The 24,191-nt window shown below is 46.5% G+C and overlaps 1 protein-coding gene across 12 annotated transcripts in view; it reads right to left on the reverse strand.

Annotated features, from left to right (window-relative positions):
• Window positions 1-24,191, reverse strand: part of DOCK5 (dedicator of cytokinesis 5) — a 221,998-nt gene that overhangs the window by 17,691 nt on the left and 180,116 nt on the right. For 9 of the 12 annotated variants that reach the window (XM_030312351.1, XM_032592834.1, XM_032592835.1 and 6 more), the window contains 8 exons: window positions 19,381-19,470; window positions 17,576-17,680; window positions 12,080-12,221; window positions 8,831-8,912; window positions 7,719-7,803; window positions 7,220-7,306; window positions 4,491-4,667; window positions 244-327 (listed from right to left, as the gene is read on the reverse strand). In XM_030312351.1, coding sequence (XP_030168211.1) covers window positions 244-327; window positions 4,491-4,667; window positions 7,220-7,306; window positions 7,719-7,803; window positions 8,831-8,912; window positions 12,080-12,221; window positions 17,576-17,680; window positions 19,381-19,470 — 852 coding nt within the window. The other 3 variants (XM_030312352.2, XM_032592836.1, XM_032592837.1) reach the window with 3 other exon arrangements.

Below are 24,191 nucleotides of genomic sequence, written 5' to 3' on the forward strand. Positions count from 1 at the left end.
GGGGTCAAGGGCTCAGAGAAATACACAAGGATACAAGCAGGCCCGTGACTGGGGAAGGGCTGACAGAAAAGGCAAACCCTCCCGAGCCGGGGAGCACGTCTGTGCATAAGCCACTGCTAGACTGGGTGGGATGGCTGCATTTTCTCTCACTGGTCACTAAAGTAGAGACAGAGACAGAGACAGAGAGAGAGAGAGAGCGAGTGAGCGAGCGCTGTCTGGCCATACATGTCGCTAGGAGCACACCTGTAATGCTATCAGTCGCTTCAGCAGCTCAACCTTCTCCTGGTCTTCTGGGTGCTCCTGCAAGTACTTCTCCGTAAAAAAAGCCTAAAAACAGGGCACAGGAGAGAATTAGAACACGTCCCCATCTGTGTATTTGACCCTAGAGGGAGGGGAGCGGAGCCTGGAAGGGGGACAAATGTCTTGTTCTAGCTGATAAACCAGAAATGACTAAGGCAATCCTCCTTCCTTACCTGGGACAGCCCTTCTGCCACCGTGGACGGTTCTAAAGGTATGTGCTCTTTTGCGGTCTTTCTGGAATTGGGCAATGCCTAATCCAAGCACCTTCTCAACAAACACCAGACACACACAAGGGCACAAACCAAATAATCAGCAGCACAGCAGACTGGCATTCATTGAAAGAACTTGCCCCAAGGACCAATGCCAATGCCAATATCTGAAGGCTGTTCAGTAGATTAAGTGCGCGGATATTATAGTGGAAAAAGCAAAAAACTAACAGGCTGGATATGCCTGATAGTTTTCCTGCTGCTATAAGCTGTATCACATTTTCCCCCCTATACTGAGGGAAGATTAATATCCACACCCTCTTAGTTCTCATCGATCCAGAAGGCTCTTTTGAAGACAATGTTTCGTAAATATTAAATGCACACAAAAATGTCTCGTAAATATTAAATGCAGTTTGCGTTGCGTCTTATTATACGTCAAAACCATGTCAGATGTAACACTGCCAATCAACATTCGTGGTCCCAAGGGCTAAGTCCCTCTAATAGTGAAACAAAACCCAAACTCAAACTATAATCGTAGATGTTACAGAAGAGACCATTTTTAAAGACAAAATTGGGGTGCCTGGGTGGCTCGGTTGGTTCGGCGTCTGACTCGGGCTCAGGTCATGATCTTGCGGTTCATGGGTTCGAGCCCCACATCTGGCTCTGCGCTCACAGTGCAGGGTCTGCTTCGAAACTTCTGTCCCCCTCTCCCTGGGCCCGTCCCCTGCTCGCACTTTCTCTCTCTCTCTCTCTCTCAAATAAATAAAGGAAGAAAACACTAAGAAATAAAATAAAACAAGTAAGACAGAATGAGGAAAAAAAATTAAAAAGCCTGTGGTGAACATTTCTAACAAAGTCAAAACAGGAAAACTTTTTTTTTCCTTGTACCATAGCCATCATTTCTGAGAGTGCTTTCAAAGACCAACCCTCAAAGTTCCCCTCACTCTTCTGTTCCAATACTATGGAAGTCACCTCAACCTGTAGGTAGACTCAAGAGCTCCTGAAACTACAGGATACAGTTTAAAAAAAAAAAAAAAACAAAAAAAAAACAAAAAAAAAAACAGCAAAAAAAAGGGATCAGCGACCAGCCCATTTGGTATGGAACATAGAGCATGTTCAAATTCAACCTTGCGTGAAGATGTTATGGGATCTTAACATCTTATGGGATGTTACTGGCTTCCTCCCCGCCCCAATTCATATGTTGAAGTCCTAGCCCCGGTACCTCAGAATGTGACCTTAGTTAGAAACAGGATTATTGCAGGTGTAGTTATGGTCACCATGGAGTGTCAGAGTGGAGTCACAGTGGAGTAGGACGAAACCATCGATTCCACGTATCTGATGCCCTTATAGAAAGGGGAAGGTTGGACACTGGGAGAACGCTGTGTGAAGAGGGATAAGGGGTGCCAAAGGTTGCCAGCAACCCCTCAGAAGCTAGGAGAGAGGCTGGGGCGCCTGGGTGGCTCAGTTGGTTGAGCGTCCAACTTCGGCTCAGGTCATGATCTCACGGTTCATGGGTTCAAGCCACGTGTCGGGCTCTGTGCTGACAGCTCAGAGCCTGGAGCCTGCTTCCGATTCTGTGTCTCCTTCTCTCTCTGCCCCTGCCCCACTTCTCGCTCTCTCTCAAAAATAATAAATAAAACATTAAAATTTTTTTTTTTAAAAAAAGAAGCTAGGAGAGAGGGCAACAGATCCTTCCTCACAGCCCTCAGAAGGCACCAACCGTGCTGATGCCGGATTTCAGGTTACTGGGCTCCCGGACTGTGTTTGAAGTCACCCTGTTTGTGCCTTTGTCCCAGTGGCCCTAGCAAACTAACACCACAAGGGCTATAAATATATGCAGGCTGAGTATCACAGACAGGAAGCAGGACACCACATCTGGAGAACACACACTGTAGCCGGATCCATAGTTAGGGAGAAATGAATGAAAAAGTAGTATGGCTTTAATCTTCATCCACTTTCACCCTCCAAACAGAAGCAGGTTGAATCTTCAAAAGTTAGAATCGATTTTCTGATGTAAGATAAAAGGCACTGAGATTCCCAGAACATTGGTTGAGTCAACGACCACTGCAGCACAGCGCCCTGAAATTCAGGTTTTTTTTGAAGAGTCCTGCCTTGTGAGAGAAAAGGGCGGATGAATTCCGGCAGTGACTAATGGGCTGCTTTAAGATAGGTCACCTGTATTGGTAGGTGATGATAGATTTCCCAATTAATTGCCGTGGGGGTCATGGCGATCAAGGAATTTACCTTTTTTTCTTACGCTTCAAAATCTACAAATGCATACCATATTAATTAAAAGTGCAATTTAGTATTTTTAAAAGTCTTGAAATCTATCTGTGTACGTAACCAACTTCCCCTTTAAAAATTGTTTTAAATTAGAAGTCTCTGACATTGGAAAAAACTTCATATGAAATTACATACTATTCACAGATTACTGGCATATACGAATCTGAATTCGAACAGGGCCATTCTGTAAAAAAAACAACACTTGGAAAAACACATCGAAATTAGTACTAGATAGTTTACAGGACACAAAAACCCACCAGAATCCTTACAACGTTATATATATATATTATATATATATATATATATATATATATATATATATATATAAAAAGGATTATATTCTGGATCCTAGTTTTGTATTGAATTCCATGATAACACTGGAGGTTATTATCAACACTAAGCACGGGCAAACAAGAACTGATCTCTGGTGTTGGGTCTTTCCCAGCTGCTAAGTGTAGTGATTCCGAAGGCTGAAAGGTTGAAGGGAAAGGAGAAAAAAGAAGATTGTTAATAGCAATAGCCGCAGAGCCCTGCCCGTTCAGATCACCTTTGTCTCCAGGCAGATAGGAGAGAGGAAGAAGTCAACACCGATCAAGCCTCAACTAGAAGGCAAGTGTTCTGCGATGTTCCTTATATACAAGATAAGCGTCCAGCCGCTTCTGTGTGGTAGGCATTTTCCTCATTTGCTTGGGGTACGAAGCTTGGGGCTCAAAGAGGTACGAAGCTTGGGGCTCAAAGAGGTGACGTATCTCACCCGAGAGCACATGGTGGCCAATGGGAAGCTGGGATTGGGTCACAGGAGTGACTGATTCTAAAGCCCCTGGTCTTCTCAGGACATTGTGTATAAACGGAAATAACAGAATCAGCCCACCTAATAACCACTCGCCCTTCCCGTTCATCTCCTTTTCTTTCCACTCACTCTCCCGGCTACTCCACAGGAGTGTAGTAGCCAAATGTTTGTTTATATTCAGCAAGAGGACTCCAAAATTACTTAGCCACTGGAAACATAGTGAATAATTAAAAATCTTGCCTCCATTACTTGCACTTTTTTTTTTACATGTTGGATACATTAACTCCGTTAAGCACAATTTTTTTTAATGTTTATTTTAGAGAGAGAGAGAGACAGAGACAGAGTGTGGGTGGGGAAGAGGCAGAGAGGGAGACACAGAATCCAAAGCAGGCTCCAGGGTCTGAGCTGTCAGCACAGTTCCTGAGGCAGGGCTCCAACCCATGAGCTGTGAGATCATGACCTGAGCCGAAGTCGGACGCTTAACGGACTGAGCCACCCAGGTGCCCCTAGAAGCCAATTTTAGATAGAGCACAGTTCTGCCTTTCCCACGGGTGCTTCTTCAGTTCTAGAGCATCTTTACCTCTGGGGCCGCCTGTAAGCTTTCTACTTCTCAGTGGAGAAAGGGAGAGGGAACAACAGGTAAATCAACCAGAGATGGTATATTAGATTGATCTGTCAGTGACTCTTTATCAGGCAGTGGCCCAACCCTGCCTGAGCTGCTGAGGATCTCTAGGAGGTGTGAGGTCAGGGATCAGCTTTTCATCAATTTCATTTGCTCATTCGTAAAAAGGGCACAGTGAAAAACTCTCTCAGCCAAGTCGTAAGAAACTAATGCACCAGCCGCACAGAGCCACGGAGCGAGAGTCACGGAATGACATGGGATTCAGTGGGGATTCCAGGGCCCAGCCCACCTTTTCATAGTTGGAGTATCCCCCCATGACAGCCGGGTCTACGATGCCACTGAGCAGCATGGAGAGAGGATGCACAGAGAGGGTCCGGTCCCAGGCGTGTTGTTGAACACAGTTGCTGATCTTCTCATTGGTGAGTTCCATGGTTTCTATGGCATTCTCCAGGGGACTGATTTCCTCCTGCGATAGTGGACAAGGGAGTGAAAGGGCATTTTGTGAATTCACAGCAAGTTTTGAAAAAATCCTAAGTGTTCCTCTCATTTTATTTTTAAAAGTATTTATTTATTTATTTTGAGAGGCTGGGGACAGAGAGAGAGGGAGAGAGAATCCCAAGCAGGCTCCGTGTGCTCAGTGCAGAGCCTGATGTGGGACTCGAACTCACGAACTGTGAGGTCATGTCTTGAGCCGGAATCAAGAGACAGATGCTTAACTCACTGAGTCACCCAGGCGCCCCCCAAGTGTTCCTTTTAAAAGGTTTAAAATTCTCACCAGGCTATAAAACAGTAAAGCTGTGTTTGTCAAGGTTATGTCTATTTGGATCCCACACTTCCTTGAAATGGTCTTGCTAAGTTGTGAAGTAAACTACTTAAAATGTCCTTAGAAAGTACAAGGATGACCTAAAAATTAGAATTAGAGCTATAGTAGTGATCATTTCTCGGGGCAAAAGGTCTACCAGAAATCTGGGGGGAAAAAAAAGGTAGATGTAATAATGAGGGCCTTTTAGGCAAAGCTTCCTCAGATATTTCTGAGAAGATAAGTGACAAGAGAGTAGCAGGATATCTGATCCAAGATAACTTCTGCAACGTCCCAAAAGTTCACTGGCAAGGGGCTCGATGTTTCTGCCACAAGCAAAGGTAAGTTTTGGAAGCCACACATTCAAACCATACCTAAGTCACCTTAGTATGGGTTCTGTGGTCAGAAGCAGCCAGAAATAACGGGATGTATTAGAATATCCAAGCTGGGGTCACCTGGGTGGCTCCGTTAAGCGTCTGATTCTTGATTTTGGCTCAGGTCACGATCTCATGGTTTGTGAGATCGAGCCCTGCCCCCAGGCTCCGTGCTAATCGTGCAAAGCCCACTTGGAGTTCTCTCTCTCTCTCCCTCTCTCTGCCCCTCCTGCTCACACATGCTCTTTCTCTCTCAAAATAAACATTAAAATTAAAAAAGAGTATCCAAGCTGAATCTGGGACGAAAATGAAATAAGATTCAATATAGGTTCAAGCAATTCCTGTGGGCAAGTGTTCAAAGCCAGGTTTCAAGAAAACCCGCGTTCTTCATTTTAGCCACTGCCAGACAAATGACCTCCTACCACAGCCTGATTCCAAAAGTCTCTGTCCAAAAATCATATTCACACTTGAGGGATAGCGATATTATTACTAGTGGCATGGAAGGCATCGGATTTCCGTTCAGATTTGTTCAGGATATATTTCCTCAAAGTGTATTTCATGCCAAGTACCGGGCTATGCTCTACAGTTACAAAAGTGATTGAGACAGAATTCATGGCGGGGAGGAGCCTACGGTTTTAGTGGCGTCTCAAGACATGTAAGCATGGTAGTAACTTGTTAGAAATAAACCCGGGTTGGGGCGCCTGGGTGGCTCAGTCGGTTAAGCGTCCGACTTCGGCTCAGGTCATGATCTTGTGGTTTGTGAGTTCGAGCCCCGCGTCGGGCTCTGTGCCGACAGCTCGGAGCCTGGTGCCTGCTTCAGAGTCTGTGTCTTCCTCTCTCTCTGCCCCTCCCGTGCTCATGCTCTGTCTCTCAATAATAAATAAACGTTAAAAAAAAATGTAAAGAAATAAACCCGGGTTGCAACGGGGCAGAGAAAGGGCATCTAATCCCAACTGGGAGTTTCAGAGATGGCTTCCTGGCGAAGCAGGTACCTAACTGAATTTCAGTGGGAGTTAGTTAGGTTGAGAAGGAGCACTTTGGGCAGAGAAAACGCTGCATCATCAAGGAGGGTTGAAATAGCACGGAATGAGCAGTTTCGTTCCAGAAGATTCCTGAAGAGATGAGGTGGCAGAACCGAGTCACAAAGATTCTGCATGTGTGTCCTAAGGAGCAGGGGCTTTATGCTCTAGGCACTGGGGAGCCATGGCAAGGTTTTGAGCATGAGAATGATACGGTCAGCTTTCCACTATGGAAACTCACACCCTGAGACAGTGTGGAAAACAAGCCTGTGAAGGCCCAAGCAGGAGGCCAATGAGGGGGCTTTTTCCATGGCATCCACCAGAGATGAATGAGGGACTAAAACAGGGTACATTAGGAGAGCTGGAAAACAAACAAACAAACAAACAGATTTAATAAATATTAAGAAGGTAAAAGGGTCAGCTTTGGGAGTGCTGGAGAAGGGAGAGCATGGGGGGACTGGTAGATGTGATCAGCCACGAATGAAAGAAGAGGAAATGTTTTGGGAGAGAAGAATCTGATTGGCAGGAAACTCCAAGGAGACGTTCTGAAAATGGTTTGGGGCGCTTGGTGGGATTATGAGGAGACAAGACTCATTTGGTCATAAAAGAGTCATTGACTGTGAGCAACCTTTAGGGTTGGTTTGTAACATCAGTTTTACAGAGGCGTTCTATTACACAAGCATGCCTTTTATTTCTCTTTTGGAAAACAAAGTTGGCCAGAGGAGGCTGGCCAGCCTAGTGAGAACCGGAGGGGCACTTAACAAAGGCCCTTATTATATTTGGAGACACAAAAGAATTTTCTGAATTCCAATTCCAAGTGACTCACCGTTGAAATCTGTTTGACTTCAAACCACTTGAGGATGCCAGGAAAGGTATACGCAGTCGTATACGTGGTCCTTTCGATCCACATGGTCTGGTGGAAGGAAAGACAATAGGAAGGGTCAGTTCCCAGGCCAAAATGGCCAGGGTTGAGTTCAGTGAGATTCTGTTCTCAAATGCTTCCTTAGTGAATGGGCATCAAAATGTTTAAAGCTGCAAAGGATCATCTACTTGGGCCCTCTCATGTTCTAGAGGGGAAATGTGAGGTCCAAAGAGGCGTGACTTGCTCCCATCATACTCAACGCAACGTCGGAGCCCCACAGTAGAGCCCCTTTTTTATGGATGGGGCTGGTGAGTCTAGAGCTTATGAGCTGGCTGTCTATGCAGTAAGCACGTAGAACCTCTACCACTCGTGTGCCATAGTTTCTGCTGTGGCGGTCAGGTGGAAAGCCTCCATTTGGATGGCAACTTGACCTTGTTTTAGAGGGCAAAGTGGATGGACTCACAGCAAATTCATTATCTGGATCCTTTTCTCCTTTCCGGAATGGCCGGGAATACTGGAATTGTTGTACTTCATTGGCTCTGTAGTAGCTGGGGAGAGAGAGACATCGCCACAACGCTGGAGTTTCTCTTAGAACAAGTGCTCCTTGAGCAAACTTCAAACAAGCCCTGGGCCGCGTCTTCCACAGACCGAGTCTTATCCCCTAAGCAATCTCAAAACAGACACAGTCTTCATAAGGAAGGCGGGAGGGGGTGCACATTTTATTGCACATCTTAATTTTCTTATTTACGGATCCATTCCACAGCTCGCCATTTAAAAAGGCGTATGTACTTATATCCATGTTTGTGATCGCATTTGTAATAGTTTTATCACAGTTCTAGCAATCCTTCTAATATTTTAGCTTCTGAGGAAAAAGACCGGGACCTGTGATCACTGGGGAACCCACCAGGCAAGGTGAGGTCAGCCACTCCTAAGTGAGTGCTTCCGGGTGGAATTGAGATCCAGGAGATCCAAAACCTGACAGTGAAATTCCTGATCTCCCTCTGCCTAAAAAAACCCCAACCCCCACCCCACCTGCCCCAAATCCCTTCGAATTACCAAGCTCATATTTTATACTGAAAATAAAGAGTTGCTGCGGTCTGAACACTTGGGTTCCCCCCAAGTGCATATGTTGAAACCCTAACACCCTCCCACCCCCCCACAACGTGATGGTATTAGGAAGTAGCCTCCGTGGTAAGTGCTTATGTTCTACCCTCTTGAATGGGATTAGTGCCCTTGTAAGAGACCCGAGAGATCTATCACCCTTTCTGCCACGTGAGGACACAGCAAGAAGTCGATTGTCTGTGAAACCAGGAAGCAGTGTCCTCACCAGACACCAAATCCGCTGGAGCCTTGACCTTGGACTCCCCAGCCTCCAGAACTGTGAGCAATGAATGTCTGTTGTTTATAAGCCACCCAGTCTGTGGTATCCTGTTAGAGCAGCTCCAGAGGTTTAAGACAACAGAAGGTTTTCCAAACTGTAATGAGTTCAAGGCTTTGGTGTTGAGGTACTTCTAGATCAAGTGTGTCAGAGAAAAAAAATGCTTCTAAAAACAAACCAAAAGAGCCCCTCCTTACTTTAAGATCTGCTCTGGAACTGGTTTGTCCTTGTAGCTGGGAGGCAGGCTCATCACTGGCTTTACGGTGAAACACTGCATGTCTGACGAGCTCATTAAGGAAAAGGGGCCAGGCCATGAAGCTGTCACAGGCCGAAAGGACTGCTTGTCCCCCTCTGCCCACCCCCCCCCCCCCCGGCTTTACAGATGGGACATGGTACCTGCATTAATTACTCTTTTTCACTGAATGCCAGGACTGCACGGAAAACAGGGTTTCCTTATGTATTATCAAAATGCCTTATTAAGCCACAATCCTAGGACATTTTTTGGTCAGACACCTGGCAAAACAACCTTGCCATAGGAAATAGGCATCAATGAAATATCGGGGCGAGGGGGGGGGATTAGACAACAGTTTTAAATAATTTCTTTTTGACAAGCATACCTCTGAAATAGCCAGACTCCAGAGCCTGTGCAATAGAATTTCTGGGATCTTTGGATAGCACTTGTTTATTGAGGGCCATAGCTGGGGACTGATGTAGATTTTGTCTTTCCTTTTTTTTCCTTCCTTCCTTCCTTCCTTCCTTCCTGCCCTATCCTTCCTTCCTTCCTCCTCCCTCCCTCCCTCCCTCCCTTCCTCCCTTCCTCCCTTCATCCCTTCCTTTATTGTGAGGAGGGGGAAAGGAGGAGAGGCAGAGAGAGAGGGACAGGAAGACAGAATCCCAAGCAGGCTCCGTGCTGTCAGTGCAGGGCCGGACGCAGGGCTCAGTCTCAACAAACCATGAGATCATGACCTGAACTGAAATCAAGAGTAGGGACTTAACTGACTGAGCCGCCCCAGGTGCCCCTGAAGTAGGCTTTCCATACGTTACCTCTAATAAAACACAACTAACAGGTGGATGTGATAAATCTTTTAAGATAGGAATCTGAGGCTCCGAGATGAGCCAGAGCACGTAATGGAAAATGGTAAAGTCAGGCTTCCAAGCCAGCTCGGGGGTAAGACCCGAGTCTCTGACTTGATAGTCTGAATTAGTAATAACCTTTTATTTCTGGCCCTTGCCAGTGCAGATCTACTGTTTCAAAATCTGCAGCATTTAAATTTTTTTTTTTTAACATTTATTTATTTTTGAGACAGAGAGAGACAGAGCATGAACGGGGGAGGGTCAGAGAGAGAGGGAGACACAGAATCTGAAACAGGCTCCAGGCTCTGAGCAGTCAGCACAGAGCCCGACGCGGGGCTCGAACTCACGTACTACGAGATCGTGACCTGAGCTGAAGTCGGACGCTTAACCGACTGAGCCACCCAGGCGCCCCAAAATCTGCAGCATTTAAACTGGAGTTTCAGGCCATGCGTCCGGACAGACCAGTGACTTCCAGGATTTCTGGGTGAAGTCTCTAGACCCTGGCACCAGGACAGGTACTAAGAATACAGAATTAGAATTCACAGCTGCTGGGGCGCCTGGGTGGCTCAGTCGGTTAAGCGTCCGACTTCAGCTCAGGTCACGATCTCGAGGTCCATGAGTTCGAGCCCCGCGTCGGGCTCTGGGTTGATGGCTCGGAGCCTGGAGCCTGTTTCTGATTCTGTGTCTCCCTCTCTCTCTGCCCCTCCCCCATTCATGCTCTGTCTCTCTCTGTCTCAAAAATAAATAAACGTTAATTAAAATAAAAAATAAAAAATAAGAATTCACAGCTGCTGAGGGGTGCCTGAGTGGCTCCGGGCGTTGAGTATCCAACTTTGACTCGGGTCATGATCTCATAGCTCGTGAGTTCAAGCCCTACATTGGGCTCACCACCGTCAGTGCAGCAGAGCCTGGCTTCGGATTCACGGTCCCCCACTTACACACGCACGCTCTCTCTCTCAAAGATAAATAAGCAGTAAAAAAAACAAAAGAAAAAACAATTCACAACTGCTCAGTGAGAATCTCTCCGTGGCGATCCTCACGCATGAGAAAATCTGAGCACCACCGGGCTGGGCCTCACACCGGTCTAGCTGACAGAGCGTTTTAATGATCTCCTTTCTATTTGGATCCTCACAGAAGCGCTACTAGGTATTTAGGGAAAACAGACTCACACCTCGTATATGAGAAAGCAAGACCTGGAGGAACGAAGAAGTTTCGACAAGGTCTAGTGAATACGCAGGAAGGGCCGGGGGCCAAGCGACAGGAATTCAGTTCTTGGAAGACCTCTTTTCATTCCCATACCACAGAGGCAGCTCGGTGGTTTTCTGAACCCTCATAACCCAAACAAGGATTTATCCTCAAAGACTAGTCTTTTTCCAAGCACCTACTGTGTGTTAACGGGTGGCTGTTCTCTTAAACGTCTGTCTATTGGTCTGTTATTATCGTGAATCTTTCTACACCGGTACCTATGATAATAGGCAATATCTATTGAATTTGTATTAATACCAGGCATTGTTACTAATCTTTGACATATATTTGCTCCACCTTTACAAAAATTCCATGAGAAAGAATGAACACCATTCCCATTTTATAGATGGGAAAACTAAGGAGCATAGACATTAAGGAACTTGCCCTTAAGAGACATAGTACATGATAGAGCTGAGACTCGAACCCAGGCACTGAGGCTCCAGAGACTGTTTTTTTTTTTATCTACCATGCCACACCAGCTCTGTCTTACCTACCTCTCTTTATTCTGAATACTGTTCAATTTTAGAACATCTTTATTTTAGTACAAAACACATGAAAAGGCTTCAAAACTAATTTTGTCATGGAGCTCGCTTATTTACTTATGTATAAGAAAGCATGTAATAGGGGTGCCTGGGTGGCTCCTCGTGGGTCGTGGGTTCAAGTCCTGTGTCGGGCTCTGTGCTGACAGCTCAGAGCCTGGAGCCTGCAGCCTGCTTCGGATTCTGTGTCTTCCTCTCTCTGCCCCTCCCCCAGTTACACTCTGTCTCTCTCTCTCTCTCAAAAACAAATAAAAACATCTAAAAAAAAAAAGAAAGCATGTAATTAATTTTTCAGTAAGTCATTGCATGTTACAAAAGAAGAGCCAGACGTCTTTATCCAGGATCCAGGATTCTGAGCAGGAACGCTCTGTCCTCAAGCTCTCCATTTGGCTCTAAAACATCCTTTCCTATTCAAGATCTGCTTACCATCTCTCTCCTCTACTTCATAACCATGAGCTAAGGACATAGGGCCCCAAAGCTTTGACACAGAATGGGAGGCTGAGTCAGAATGGTTAAACGAGTGGTCGGGGGACCGAACCCTTAGCTTCTGTGGCCGGGCCGGGCTGGGCCTCCCCAAGGCAAGGATACACTGTTTTGGGGACGACTTGATTTCCTCTCCCGGGGGCGTGGTGCTGGTCATCTTCTCGGCATTGGGGAACTGCGTCAGCAACCTCAGGCTGAAGTCTTCTCGCCTCTCGTACTCCTTCCCCCGATAGATAAAGATTTTGTTCTGCAGGTCAGAGACAGCAAGGCGGGTAGTTAAATATGAAGCGTGAAGGAGCCCTGGAGAGCCCGGTGCTGAGGAAGCCATGCCCTCCCAGCCAAGCGCCATCACGTTCTCACTGAATACTCACTGCGCGCCCTGCACCAACCATCCTATCCGGCAAGAGCTCATGGGTGATTTGGGCATTAAGGTCAAGGGCATAAAGCTGCTTCCGCAGTGCTTCTCGTAGTGTGGCCCAACGACCACAGACCAGAGGAGTGCTCTGCACTCATCCACAAGGCAATGAGGGGCTTGTGCCCTGATATGGATCTGTGATATCACCGGGCACAGTGTTGCATTTACCGGATTTTTTTTTTTTTCCCCATAGCAAGACATTCTCAATGAAGGAAGGAAGGGTAGCGATTTCTTCCCAGGCAATCCCTCCTCCCATCAAGATCCAGTATCGGTCTGTGGACCAGCGCTTGGAGTGGCACTGACATACAGGACGGGAATGCACGAAGAGAGTCAACACAACAAACTTTCACTTGGGAAGAACAGAATGCTTTAGAGCAGTCCCTAGATTCCTCCCAAAAACCCACCGTGGAGGGCAATGTCAACGTCTCAAGGAAAATAACTGCACTAAATACTGTTCTCTCCATTCTAACCTACATTCTTCTTCTGTTTAACAAAATTAATAGAATTGAGCCTTTTTTTTTTTTTTTTTTTTTAAGAAAGAAGTTTCCTAAGTCTCAGGCTTAGGAGTAATCTGATTCACGGCTGATGTCGCCCAAGTTAAGTTCTAACGCAGCCACGGTTTGAAGGTTTCTGCTCACCTGCTCATCACAGATGAGTACTTAGCATTGGCAGCCCAGACATGAGCCGTTTTAACTAAAACTGGGGCCCATACTGTCCGGGAAAATCGCTTTTAGAATTTACTTGTCCATTCACATAACCAACACGCATTGGACAAACACAGTGGAAATGCTAAGACACGAGGGATATGATGATGCCCCCACTCTCACAAAACTCAGCTTCCGGCAGAAACAGAAAACAAGCAAATATGACAGTTGATACAAGTAACTTGAAGGCAACGTATCTTGTAGGATAAATGCCGATGGCGGTCGAAATTGCCAGATCTTTGGGAAGGGAGGATGAAAGTTTTCCCAAGCCGGGAAAGATTTATGTGACTAATTCCTGCCTCGTGAAATGCCATCGTTCAGGCAAAGCGGCGGCAGGCAAGGAAGCTGAGCACAGGGTGGCACTAAGTGTGGGACGTGGGCAACAAGGTGAACGGGAGCAGACAAGCACAAGGTCAGCACGGACCAGAACGGATTGCAAGGGAGGGCTTCAGGGACGACGTTGAGATTGACCGGGCCCAGGTGGACAGATAGGGTAAGGAGAGGAAAAGAGAAGGGCTGGACAACCAAAACAGGCACGGTAAGTGAACAGAAGGATAAGGCCACGGGGCAGACAGGATGGAACTGAGGTAGAAGAAATAAGCTTGGATGAGCCAGACCAGTGAAAGGCAGGCACAAGTTCCGAAGGCCCAGGGAACGTACTGGAGGTTCTGCAAGGAGGGAGTGACAGGATGACAGAAGCAGTCTGGACAGGCTCGTCTGAACAGTGGAGTGCACATTCAGCTGCAGGAATCCTAGGCAGGACTGAGTGGGAGAAGGGGAAGCTACAAGATCTGGTGTTTGACTCTGGTGTTTGGTGAAGGGCCAGCAGATGGGGAGAATCAAGGAGGATTCGGGGATGCCTGGCCTGGGAGCAGGAAGAGCATGTGCCGCTGACAGAAACGGGGACGAAGGGGACCGGGCTGGGCTTGGGGGGAAGCGGACAACACAATTTCAGATAGTCTGAGTTTGGGGAAATAGTCCGTAAGACAGAAGGGCACGTAGGTTAGATCACTGAGGAGGCATTTATATTTTCCAGCACCTTTGATAACACAGAGCATCCACAAACCACTTGACGGCGTGTAAAGCACTCCTCTGGGCTATCTATTTCCTTCTGAAAACGGCCCTGTGGAGTGGGCAGTATTTCTCCAATTTACACATCAGAAAAGGCGGAGGTCATAGGATTTGGCCGACATCACAGAGTCACCCAGCCGATGATCTGGACCCCGATGTCTCAACTGGAAAGTCTAGTCTTTTGGCTGGCCCACCGACCCACGTCCGTTACGTCACGTGACACAGCAGTCACACACAAGTATGGCAGGCACCACTGCCTTACCAGGACTCGAGTGCCGAGACTGAGGGCCGATTTAAGACTAGAACCTACTGCAAGGCTCCTTCCTAGACCCTCTCCCCTTGGTGCCCCATTCTCTTTCCCTACGCTACCTCATCCAGGTGCAAATATAACCCCCCAACTTTATCTCCAGCCGGGAACTTTCCGTTGAGTTCTGGATCCATACATCAGATTGTTGACTTGCATCTTTCGGATGTTCCAAATTTACCTCACACGGAGTATGGCCGAAACCAGACTTTCACAAAGAACGTACAAAGATGGGACAGGCCCTCTGCGATCCGGTACCCAGAGCCATCTGCCCCCATTCTCTACTTGTCCTCTTGGTCATGTGCTTCCAGGCTCAAGGCTTCCGAACCTGCTGTCCTCACTGCCTGGTACCCCATCTCATCTCTTGACGGTTACCTGCCTTATTCCCTCTCTTCTTTCAGGTTTTTGCTCAAGTGTCATTTCCTTACTGACACCTTTCCTATTCACTCCATTTAAAATTGTAGCTCCACCCCCATCACCTGCCTCTCTGTTCACCTTCCCTGACATCTTCTCCTTGATACTTATGGAGTGTCTACACGGTGTGAGGCATTGTTCTAGGCCGTCTGACATACTAAATGTCTCACTTACATTTTGTGTGTGTTTCCAAGCTAGTATATAAGCTCCATTATTTCAAGGATTTGGGTTGCTTTGGACCGTGCCCCCATGCCTATAATATAACAAGGCACAAAGTAAGAGTTCAATAAATATTTATTCAATGAACGGATTGATTCTATCTTTTTCCTTTACTGCTATCTTAGTGGATGGCTCCATAGCCCCTCTAGTACACAGGCCAGAGACCTACTCCCTTCCTTCCTCACGCACATGGCCCAACAATAATCATCAAGTACGAAATCCCTCCATTTTTCCTACAGCTACTTCCCTAGGCCATCCCGACATCCCTTCTCTCAAAATCTGCGACAGTTTCTAGTGGCTTATCTATACACATCCGACCACTGCCCATACCAGCCAGACAATAACCTTGCCAACACCTAGAATCCACAATGGCTCCCTCCTGCTCTTGGGATGCTGACAACACAGCTGGGGCAACCCCATGGCCCTGCCCGGTGTGATCTCCCCCACACTTTGTGCCTCAACTCCCTGCTCACCTCACTCTGTCTGTGACCACCGTGCTGGTCTTTCATTCCCAGGCACAGCCATGCCCTCGCCTGCCACTTCCTCTGCCTGGAATGTTTCTTCCTATCACCCTGATCTCCATAACACCAAGCTCACATTGCAGTCGGAACAGCAATTTCCCAGGAAGTCTTTCTCGACTCTTAAACAAAACGCAGGCATGATTCGCATAGAGTAAAATCTACCCTGTTTGCTGTAAAATTCTGCCAGTTTTGACAAACATAACCATGACCACAATCAAGATACACAACAGTTTCACTACCACTCAAAATTTCCTGATACTTGTGAAGCCCAACCCTCCCCCAACAGCTACCAGATGACGGCTCATCTGTTTTCCATCTCTACGTTAAGCGTAACAGATGCCATATAAAGAAAATCAGAGAGGGGCGCCTGGGTGGCTCAGTCCATTAAGTGTCCGACTCTTGGTTTTGGCTTAGGTCATGATCTCACGACTGGGGAGATTGAGCCCCGCATCAGGCTCTGCTGACAGTGTGGAACCTGCTCATATTCTCTCTCTCTCCCTGGCTCTCTGCCCGTCCTCCACTTGTGCGCTCTCTTTCTCTCTCAAAATAAAAAATAAACATTAAAGAAAAAGAAGAAAATCAGAGAGTACGTAGACCTTATGCTCTAAGTTCTTTTACTTATTAGCACAATGCACCGGGATTCACCCACATGCTTGTATGTATCAGAACTTCATTCCTTTAAAAAAAAAAAAATGTTTTTTAAGTTCATTTATTCATCTTGGGAGAGACAGAGGCAGCACAAGTCGGGGAGGGGCAGAGAGAGAGGTGGGGAGAGAGAGAATCCCAAGCAGTCTCCATGCTGCCAGTGCAGAGCCTGACTTGGGCTCGAACTCATGAAACCTTGAGATCATGACCTGAGCCAAAATCAAGAGTTGGATGCTTAAGTGACCGAGCCACCCAGACGCCCCAGTACTTTATTCCTCTTAATTACTGAGTAATATTCCATTGCATGGCTCTTTCACATTTTTTTTAATCCCCTCATCAACTAAGGGACACCTGAGTTGCATCCAGTCTTTGGTGATTATAAATAACGGTGCTATAAACAATCATGTGAATTTTTTTTTCATGTGAACATAAGTTTTTATTTTACTTGGGTTAATATTTCAGTAAATGCTCCCTGGTTAACCAACGCTTACAGCACAGGATACCCGTTTTGGTCAGTTTCAATTTCCATTTGTTTGCATAATTATTCAATTAACATTATACCCATTAGGCTGTAAACGCCATGAGAGTAAGGGCCATATCTGATTATAATCTGCCTAGTATGTGCCTGGTACACAGTAGGCACTCAGCAGACGTTACAGAATGAATGAATGAATGAGTTACCTCCTCCTTGGGAATGATGCAGCACGCAGAGTACTTCCTTTCTACATTTTCTTAAATTAGGGGAAGGAAAATGGATCATACATCCAAACACGGCCACCTCTAAAGAGGCTTCCGTTTGTGCCGGAAAAAATACGATTTTGTTTGTTTTTCAGATTTTAGAACCAGTATCCCGTTATAGACAATTTTGGGAAGGAAAAACACGGTCCTTTTCACTACTACAACGCCTGTTTTTATTTTTGTGAAACTCTCACAGTCCCGTCCTTGGGATATTTGCTTTCAAACTGGCTCTGGCTGGAAACAAAATAAACAAGGAAACACATCAATCTGCACTTTCCCCCAGCCTGATCTGTAGCAGCAGACCAGTGGAGGGGAGGGTTCTGTTTTTCCCCTTTTCATTCCACCTGGGAAAAGTCATTTTACAACCGCGCTGCCAGAATACCAGAGGCTGGGGGCGTGGGGTGAGGACGCTGGCCACGCAGGAAGTGGTTTCCCTCCCCGACCTCCCACAGTGAGAACACGGGCCTCCAGCTGCTAACACGCTAGGCCCATCTGGAACAGAGATGAATACCTTCCCTCCTTCAGATGGCATGGCTTAATGGCTTAGAGGACCACCCCGAGGATTCTTACCCGTAGGAAAGAAGGAAAGCCCTGTCCATAGTATCCAACGGCGAAGTACTCCGGCTGAGGCCTCATTGCCTTAATGATGTTCTCATAAAACGAGGCTCTTTTTTTCTGGAAAACAAAACAAGGCATTCCACAGGGAGGTTACAAGGGCACCACCGAGGGGTGGGGAAGATCAGAGTATTGGTCGCTTTGTCATTTCCCATGGATCAACAGATAAATGAAAAATCTTTGGAAAATATCTTGTGGGCCAAGACGTTATCCTTTTCTTGGATCGAAGGGTTGGGACGTGGGTCCGTGAATGAGCCTTGGAGGGTCTAGCAATCTCTGAAGCTGCATGCAGAAAGATGCACACGTGTGCATGCCTCTACGGAGGGGGGCAGTGTTTAGTGATGGACAGTTTCCTGAAGGGGGTTCAGGACCCCTAACAGGTTCAAAAGCTCTTTCTGAGATTCACGGAGGGTGGCTGCACTGAAACAGAGACCCGTGAGGAAAGATCAGGAATCTTCTGGTTCTCACAGGTGGTTTGCGTTAAAGTCCTTGGTTCAGCCACAAGTGCCCAGAAGGTGGTGGTGATGTTCTGTTTTTCAAGATCTGGTACCAGCCCTAATTTCAATCCTTCCCACGGGAATAGGTTTCCCGGCCAGGGCTGAGAGTCAGACTTAAAGAAAGCAAAACAGGTCACCAGACCTGGGGTCTTTGAGGCATGTCCCGGCCCCTCCCACAATGGTTCCATGACTGCATTGCTACTCTATTGAGGTGAAGGTTTCTATCACAGTGTTTGCTTCGAAGGGTAACACGTTACGTCACGAACAGCTCGGTTTAGTTCAGGAAATGAGTAAGTGATTTTTGTGTGTGAGACTAGGAACTGGCACAGCACATGGGCAAGCTCTTTTCCAAGTGACCTTGACAACTATCCCCTCAAATAAAATACACTTGACCCTTGAACAGTATGCGTTTAAAATGTTTGAGTCCACTTACAGGCAGATTTTTTTTTTTTGATAAAGACAGTGTAGGACTGGAAATATTTTCTCTTCCTTTCAATCTTCTTAATGTCTTTCCCCAGCTTACTTCATTGTAAGAATATAGAACACACGTACAAAATACGTGTCGATCAACTGTTTATGTTATCAGGCAGGCTTCTGGTCAGCAATAGGCTATTAGTAGTTCAGTTTTGGGGGAATCAAAAGTCGTGTGGTTTTTCAGCTGTGTGGGGGGGTTGGCGCCCCTCACCTCCCCATCCCGCGTTGTTCAAGGGTCAACTGTATTATTACCTAACAATGGGTGGCCTGACCTTTTGTGATTCCTCTACTAACAATTATCAAATGGAATGCTGTGTTGGCCTACCACTGGACATTTAGAGGGTTATTTTTGTTTTGCTATATTAAATAGCTGATCTGTGCCACCAGCAGGCCCCTGAGGATGTGGGCCACAGAACAAGTAATTTTGATGAACAGAAGATGTCAGAAAATATCTGAAATATGGGGCGTGTTCACAGAAGGCAGAGTAACTGCGAGGGGAGAGGGGAGATGGGTCAGGAATACGGAGGGTCCTTAGAGAGACAAAAGGCACAGACAAGGGCAAGAGGTCTGTAGGCAAGGATCTCGAGCTCTTTATCAGAGATAATCTGGAAGCTAACGTGAACGTTTTTTGGACCTCATCTTTTTTTCATTTTTCTTTTGAGCACGGTTTACTTTTCCATGGTAAAGGAGGCTGTTTATCTCGACTTTCTCAAATGTTCAAAAACATGTGCCTGAATGCTGATTTTCACACTCCTCCTGGAGGCTTGATATATTCTGACCAGGACTCACCAGCAGGTTGCCAAGGCCCTCGTAGTCGAATACTTTGCTCTCGTAGGTCTCAGCCAACTCTTTGCTCAGTTTGATGGCCTTCTCCCACATCTTCAGAAAAAGAAAGGTAGGGTTACAAGCGGAGAACAAAGCAGTCGGTGATCCCTCTGTGAAAGTCAGGGGAGAGTCGCTGACAGTGACTAAGGAGTCAGGTGGGTTGAGTTTCTGCAGACATTCTCACCACGCCTCACCTCCTGGATCAACCAAACCTTTGTCTTTTTCTGACATGATGACGCTACTGTATCTTGGCTGCTTTCCAGGCCACGTCTTCTATAACTCTATTTGCAAGAACATGACGAATACCGTGCGTCCTAAACAACGCGATACGGCATTGAAAGGGCAAAGCACGAAAGACCACGGAGAGTTGAGAGGAACCAGATCCCAAACCTGGGTTTTGAAAGCATGGAAGTCTTGTCAGAGGGGAAAGGAAGTTGGTGTGAGCTCTGGTTCTGATTCTGGGGTGCGTGTATGTGTGTGTGTGTGTGTGCGCTTTGAATAAGGATGTTTGGGAGGAGAAGAAAATGGAAGAAAGGCTAACCATACTGTTGCGTGCAATTCGGGAAGCTGTTTCTCTAATTTAGAGCACTGATTCCCTATTTTTTTTTTAAATTTTTTAATGCTTTTTATTCATTTTTGAGAGAAAGAGACAGAGCGCCATCAGGGGAGGGGCACAGAGAGAGGGAGACACAGAATCCGAAGCAGGCTCCAGGCTCTGAGCTGTCAGCACAGAACCCGACGCGGGGCTCGAACCCACGAACCGCGAGATCATGACTGGAGCCGAAGTCGGACGCTTAACCGACTGAGCCCCCCAGGCGCCCCTGATTCCCTATTCCTAACCAAACTATCTACTTAGCCAACGGGAGTTTTAAGAAAAATGCCTTTTTAAACCATTTATGACTGCCTCAGTTACAGCCTACTGCACATATGTGGTGCCTGAGGCTGGCATCCCAGGTTGAGCCCTCGGTTCGTTTTTTTTTTTTTTTTTTTTTTTTAACGTTTATTTATTTTTGAGACAGAGAGAGACAGAGCATGAATGGGGGAGGGGCAGAGAGAGAGGGAGACACAGAATCGGAAGCAGGCTCCAGGCTCCGAGCCATCAGCCCAGAGCCCGACGCGGGGCTCGAACTCACGGACCGTGAGATCGTGACCTGGCTGAAGTCGGACGCTCAACCGACTGAGCCACCCAGGCGCCCCCCTCGGTTCGTTTTGATAGTTCATGAAACGCCTCTTAGATGGACACTATAAATAACACAGCATCTGGTAATTTCCTACTTGATCCTTATTAACCAGGTGCTGTGTTCCACTGTTTCTGGGTGCTGAAGGAATGTAGGGACAGTTCACATACGGTTATAACACATTTTAAAATTAAGTCTTCTAAAAATCATTTGCCAACTTTGGCCCCTCTGAAACTTCAGTGCCTGGAACCCTGCAAAGGCTCTGCAATCTGCCATATGGAACCCATTCCAGATCAGGTGACTCTGGAGCTGGAAGCCAGTCAACAGTTATCAGAGAAGTTCTCTCCAAATGCTAAGTTATGTAAGAGGCAGGGAGATGGCCGAGCACGGCGCTTCTCAGAGTGTGGTCCCTGGTCTCCGCGAGTCCCCAAGACCCTATTAGGGGGACCAGAAGGCAACGTTATCTCCTTAGTAACAATAACGCTATTTGCCTTTCCCAAGCCCCATCCTCTTGTACAACGGGGTTTCCCACGGACGACAACAGGTGTAATACCGCCAGAGACTGAACACAGAAGCAGACAGGAGAATCCTGCTGTCTCCTGTTCAGCCAGATGCTGAAGAGATTTGCAAACGTGTCAAACGATGCTACTCGTATCACTATTTTTATGGAATGTATAGTTACTTTTTTTTTAACATTTTTAAATTTATTTTTGAGAGCCGGAGAGAGACAGAGCACGAGCGGGGGTGGGGCAGAGAGAGAGGGAGACACGGGATCGGAAGCAGGCTCCAGGCTCCGAGCTGTCAGCACAGAGCCCAACGTGGGGTTCGAACTCACAGACCGTGAGATCATGACCTGAGCCGAAGTCGACTGAGTCACCCAGGCACCCCTGGAATATATACTTATTTTTAATACATATGATTTATATTAATAGTAAAAATGGCCTTAAGAGAACAAATAAGCAAATATTTTAAGATTTTCTGTTTCAATTTCTAAGAGTAGAAGTATCAATAAATATAATTCAGGGGGAAGAAAGCTCTTTGGGATCCTCAATGATGTTTAAGAGGGCAAAGGGGTGCAGAGAGCAAAGTGTTTGAGCAAATATACTTGCTCTCTGGGCCTCAAGTTTGTCACCTGTAAAAAAGATACAAGATCTACCTAACAGGGTTTTAAGGAGAATTAAATTAGAAAGGGAAGTCTGGAAATCACCAAAAAGAGTAACCAGTACTAAATGGATGGTAGCTATTTTATTAAGGTGATTATCTGCTTTTATAAATTAATTTGTTTGCTTATAGTTTTTATTTAAATTCCAGTTAGTTAACATATAGTGTAATATTTGTCTCAGGAATAGAATTTAGTGATTCATCACTTCCACACAACACCCAGTGCTCATCCCAACAAGTGCCCCCCTTAATACCCACACCCATTTATCCCACCCCCCACCCACTTCCCCCCCATCAAGCTTCAATTTGTTCCCCATAATTAAGGGTCTGTTTTATGGTTTGTCTATGTTTTCCCCCTATGTTCATCTATTTTGCTTCTTAAATTCCACACACGAGTGAAATAATATGGTATTTGTCTTTCTCCTACTGATTTATTTTGCTCAGCATAATACACTCTAGCTCCATCCACAATGTTGCAAGATTTCGCTCTTTTTGATGGCTGAGTAATACTCCATTGCATATATATGCCATGCCGCCTTTTTTTTTTTTTTTTTTTTTTTTTTTTTGCCATGCCTTCTTTATCCACTCATCAGTCGATGGACATTTGTGCTCTTTCCATAATTTGGCTATTATTGATAGTGCTGCTATAAACATCAGGGTGCATGTGTCCCTCAGAATCAGTATTTTTGTATCCACTGGGGAAATATCCAGTAGTGAAATTGCTGGGTCATGGGGTAGTTAGTTCTATTTTTAAGTTTTTGAGGAACCTCCATACTGTTTTTCAAAGTGGCTTCACCAGTTTGCATTCCCACCAACAGGGTAAGGAGGGTTCCCCTTTCTCTGCATCCTCGCCAACCTCTGTTGTTTCTTGTGTTGATTTGAGCCATTTTGACAGATGTGAAGTGGTATCTCATCGTAGTTTTGATATAGATTTCCCTGATGATGAATGATGTTGAGCATCTTTTCATGTGTCTGTTAGCCATCTGGACGTCTTCTTTGGAAAAGAAGTCTATTCATGTCTTGGGCCCATTTCTTAACCGGATTGTTTTTCAGGTGTTGAGTTTGGTAAGTTCTTTCTAGATTTTGGATACTAGCCCTTTAACCGATATGTCATTTGCAAATATCTTCTCCCATTCTGAAGGATGCGTTGGCTTGTTCATTTGTCTATTTTTTTTTTCAACGTTTATTTATTTTTGGGACAGAGAGAGACAGAGCATGAACGGGCGAGGGGCAGAGAGAGAGGGAGACACAGAAGCGGAAACAGGCTCCAGGCTCCGAGCCATCAGCCCAGAGCCTGACGCGGGGCTCGAACTCCCGAACCGCGAGATCGTGACCTGGCTGAAGTCGGACGCTTAACCGACTGCGCCACCCAGGCACCCCTCATTTGTCTATTTTTAACTAACAAGTTGCACTGATCAATCAGGAATAGTGGCCAGAAGTGGCAGTCCGTAAGAACTACCCAGATCTCTGAAACGTGTCAACTCTAGGATGTTTTGTTTGGATAGCACACCGTTTTTTCCTCCCCCCGCCCCCGTTATCCCTTCTATACTATTTTCTCCATTGTAAAAGCCTTTCAGCTAGGGGCGCCTGGGTGGCTCAGTCGGTGAAGCGCCCGACTTCGGCTCAGGTCATGATCTCACTCACGACTGGTGGGTTCGGGCCCTGCATCAGGCTCTGTGCTGACAGCTCGGAGCCTGGAGCCTGCTTCGGATTCTGTATCTCCCTGTCTCTCTGCCCCTCCCCTGCTCGCAGTCTGTCTGTCTCTTAAAAATAAATAAACGTTGGGGCGCCTGGGTGGCTCCGTCGGTTGAGCATCCAACTTCGGCTCAGGTCATGATCTCACGGTTCGCGGGTTCGAGCCCCGCATCGGGCTCTGTGCTGACAGCTCGGAGCCTGGAGCCTGCTTCGGATTCTGTGACTCCCTCTCTCCCTGCCCCTCCCCTGCTCACACTGTCTCTGTCTCTCTCAAAAATAAATAAAACGTTAAAAAAAAATTTTTTTTTTTAAAGCCTTTCAGCTGAACATGCTTCCTCCAGTTCACCAGAGACTCCGCAATTTCCTGCCCAGTTCACATGTTTATTTTACCTTCCCGAGGGCCCCTGGAGCAATCAGGTTGCTTATTACCTGTGCAGTCTGGCAAGTAGCCACCCCCGCCATGCCATGTGCCTATAATCTCTAGAGAATGCACTCAAAATGATGGTGCTGGCTCTTGGCACTCAGCAATACCTAAGTGATGAAATTAGGGTCATGGAGAGCAGGGCCCTGGGCCGCCCGGCACGTTCTCCAATGGGGTTACCCATCTTCAAGGTAACTGATGTCTACTGACTTCTTCAATTTCTCTCTCCATTTCCTCTCCCATGAAAAATACCAGAATTCCAAGAGACACATGGGAATAAGAAAAGAGTGAGTCATGAGTCACTGTTCGAAAATAATTCG

The sequence above is a fragment of the Lynx canadensis genome, chromosome B1 (assembly GCF_007474595.2).
Source record: "Lynx canadensis isolate LIC74 chromosome B1, mLynCan4.pri.v2, whole genome shotgun sequence".
Classification (NCBI taxonomy): Eukaryota; Metazoa; Chordata; class Mammalia; order Carnivora; family Felidae; genus Lynx; species Lynx canadensis.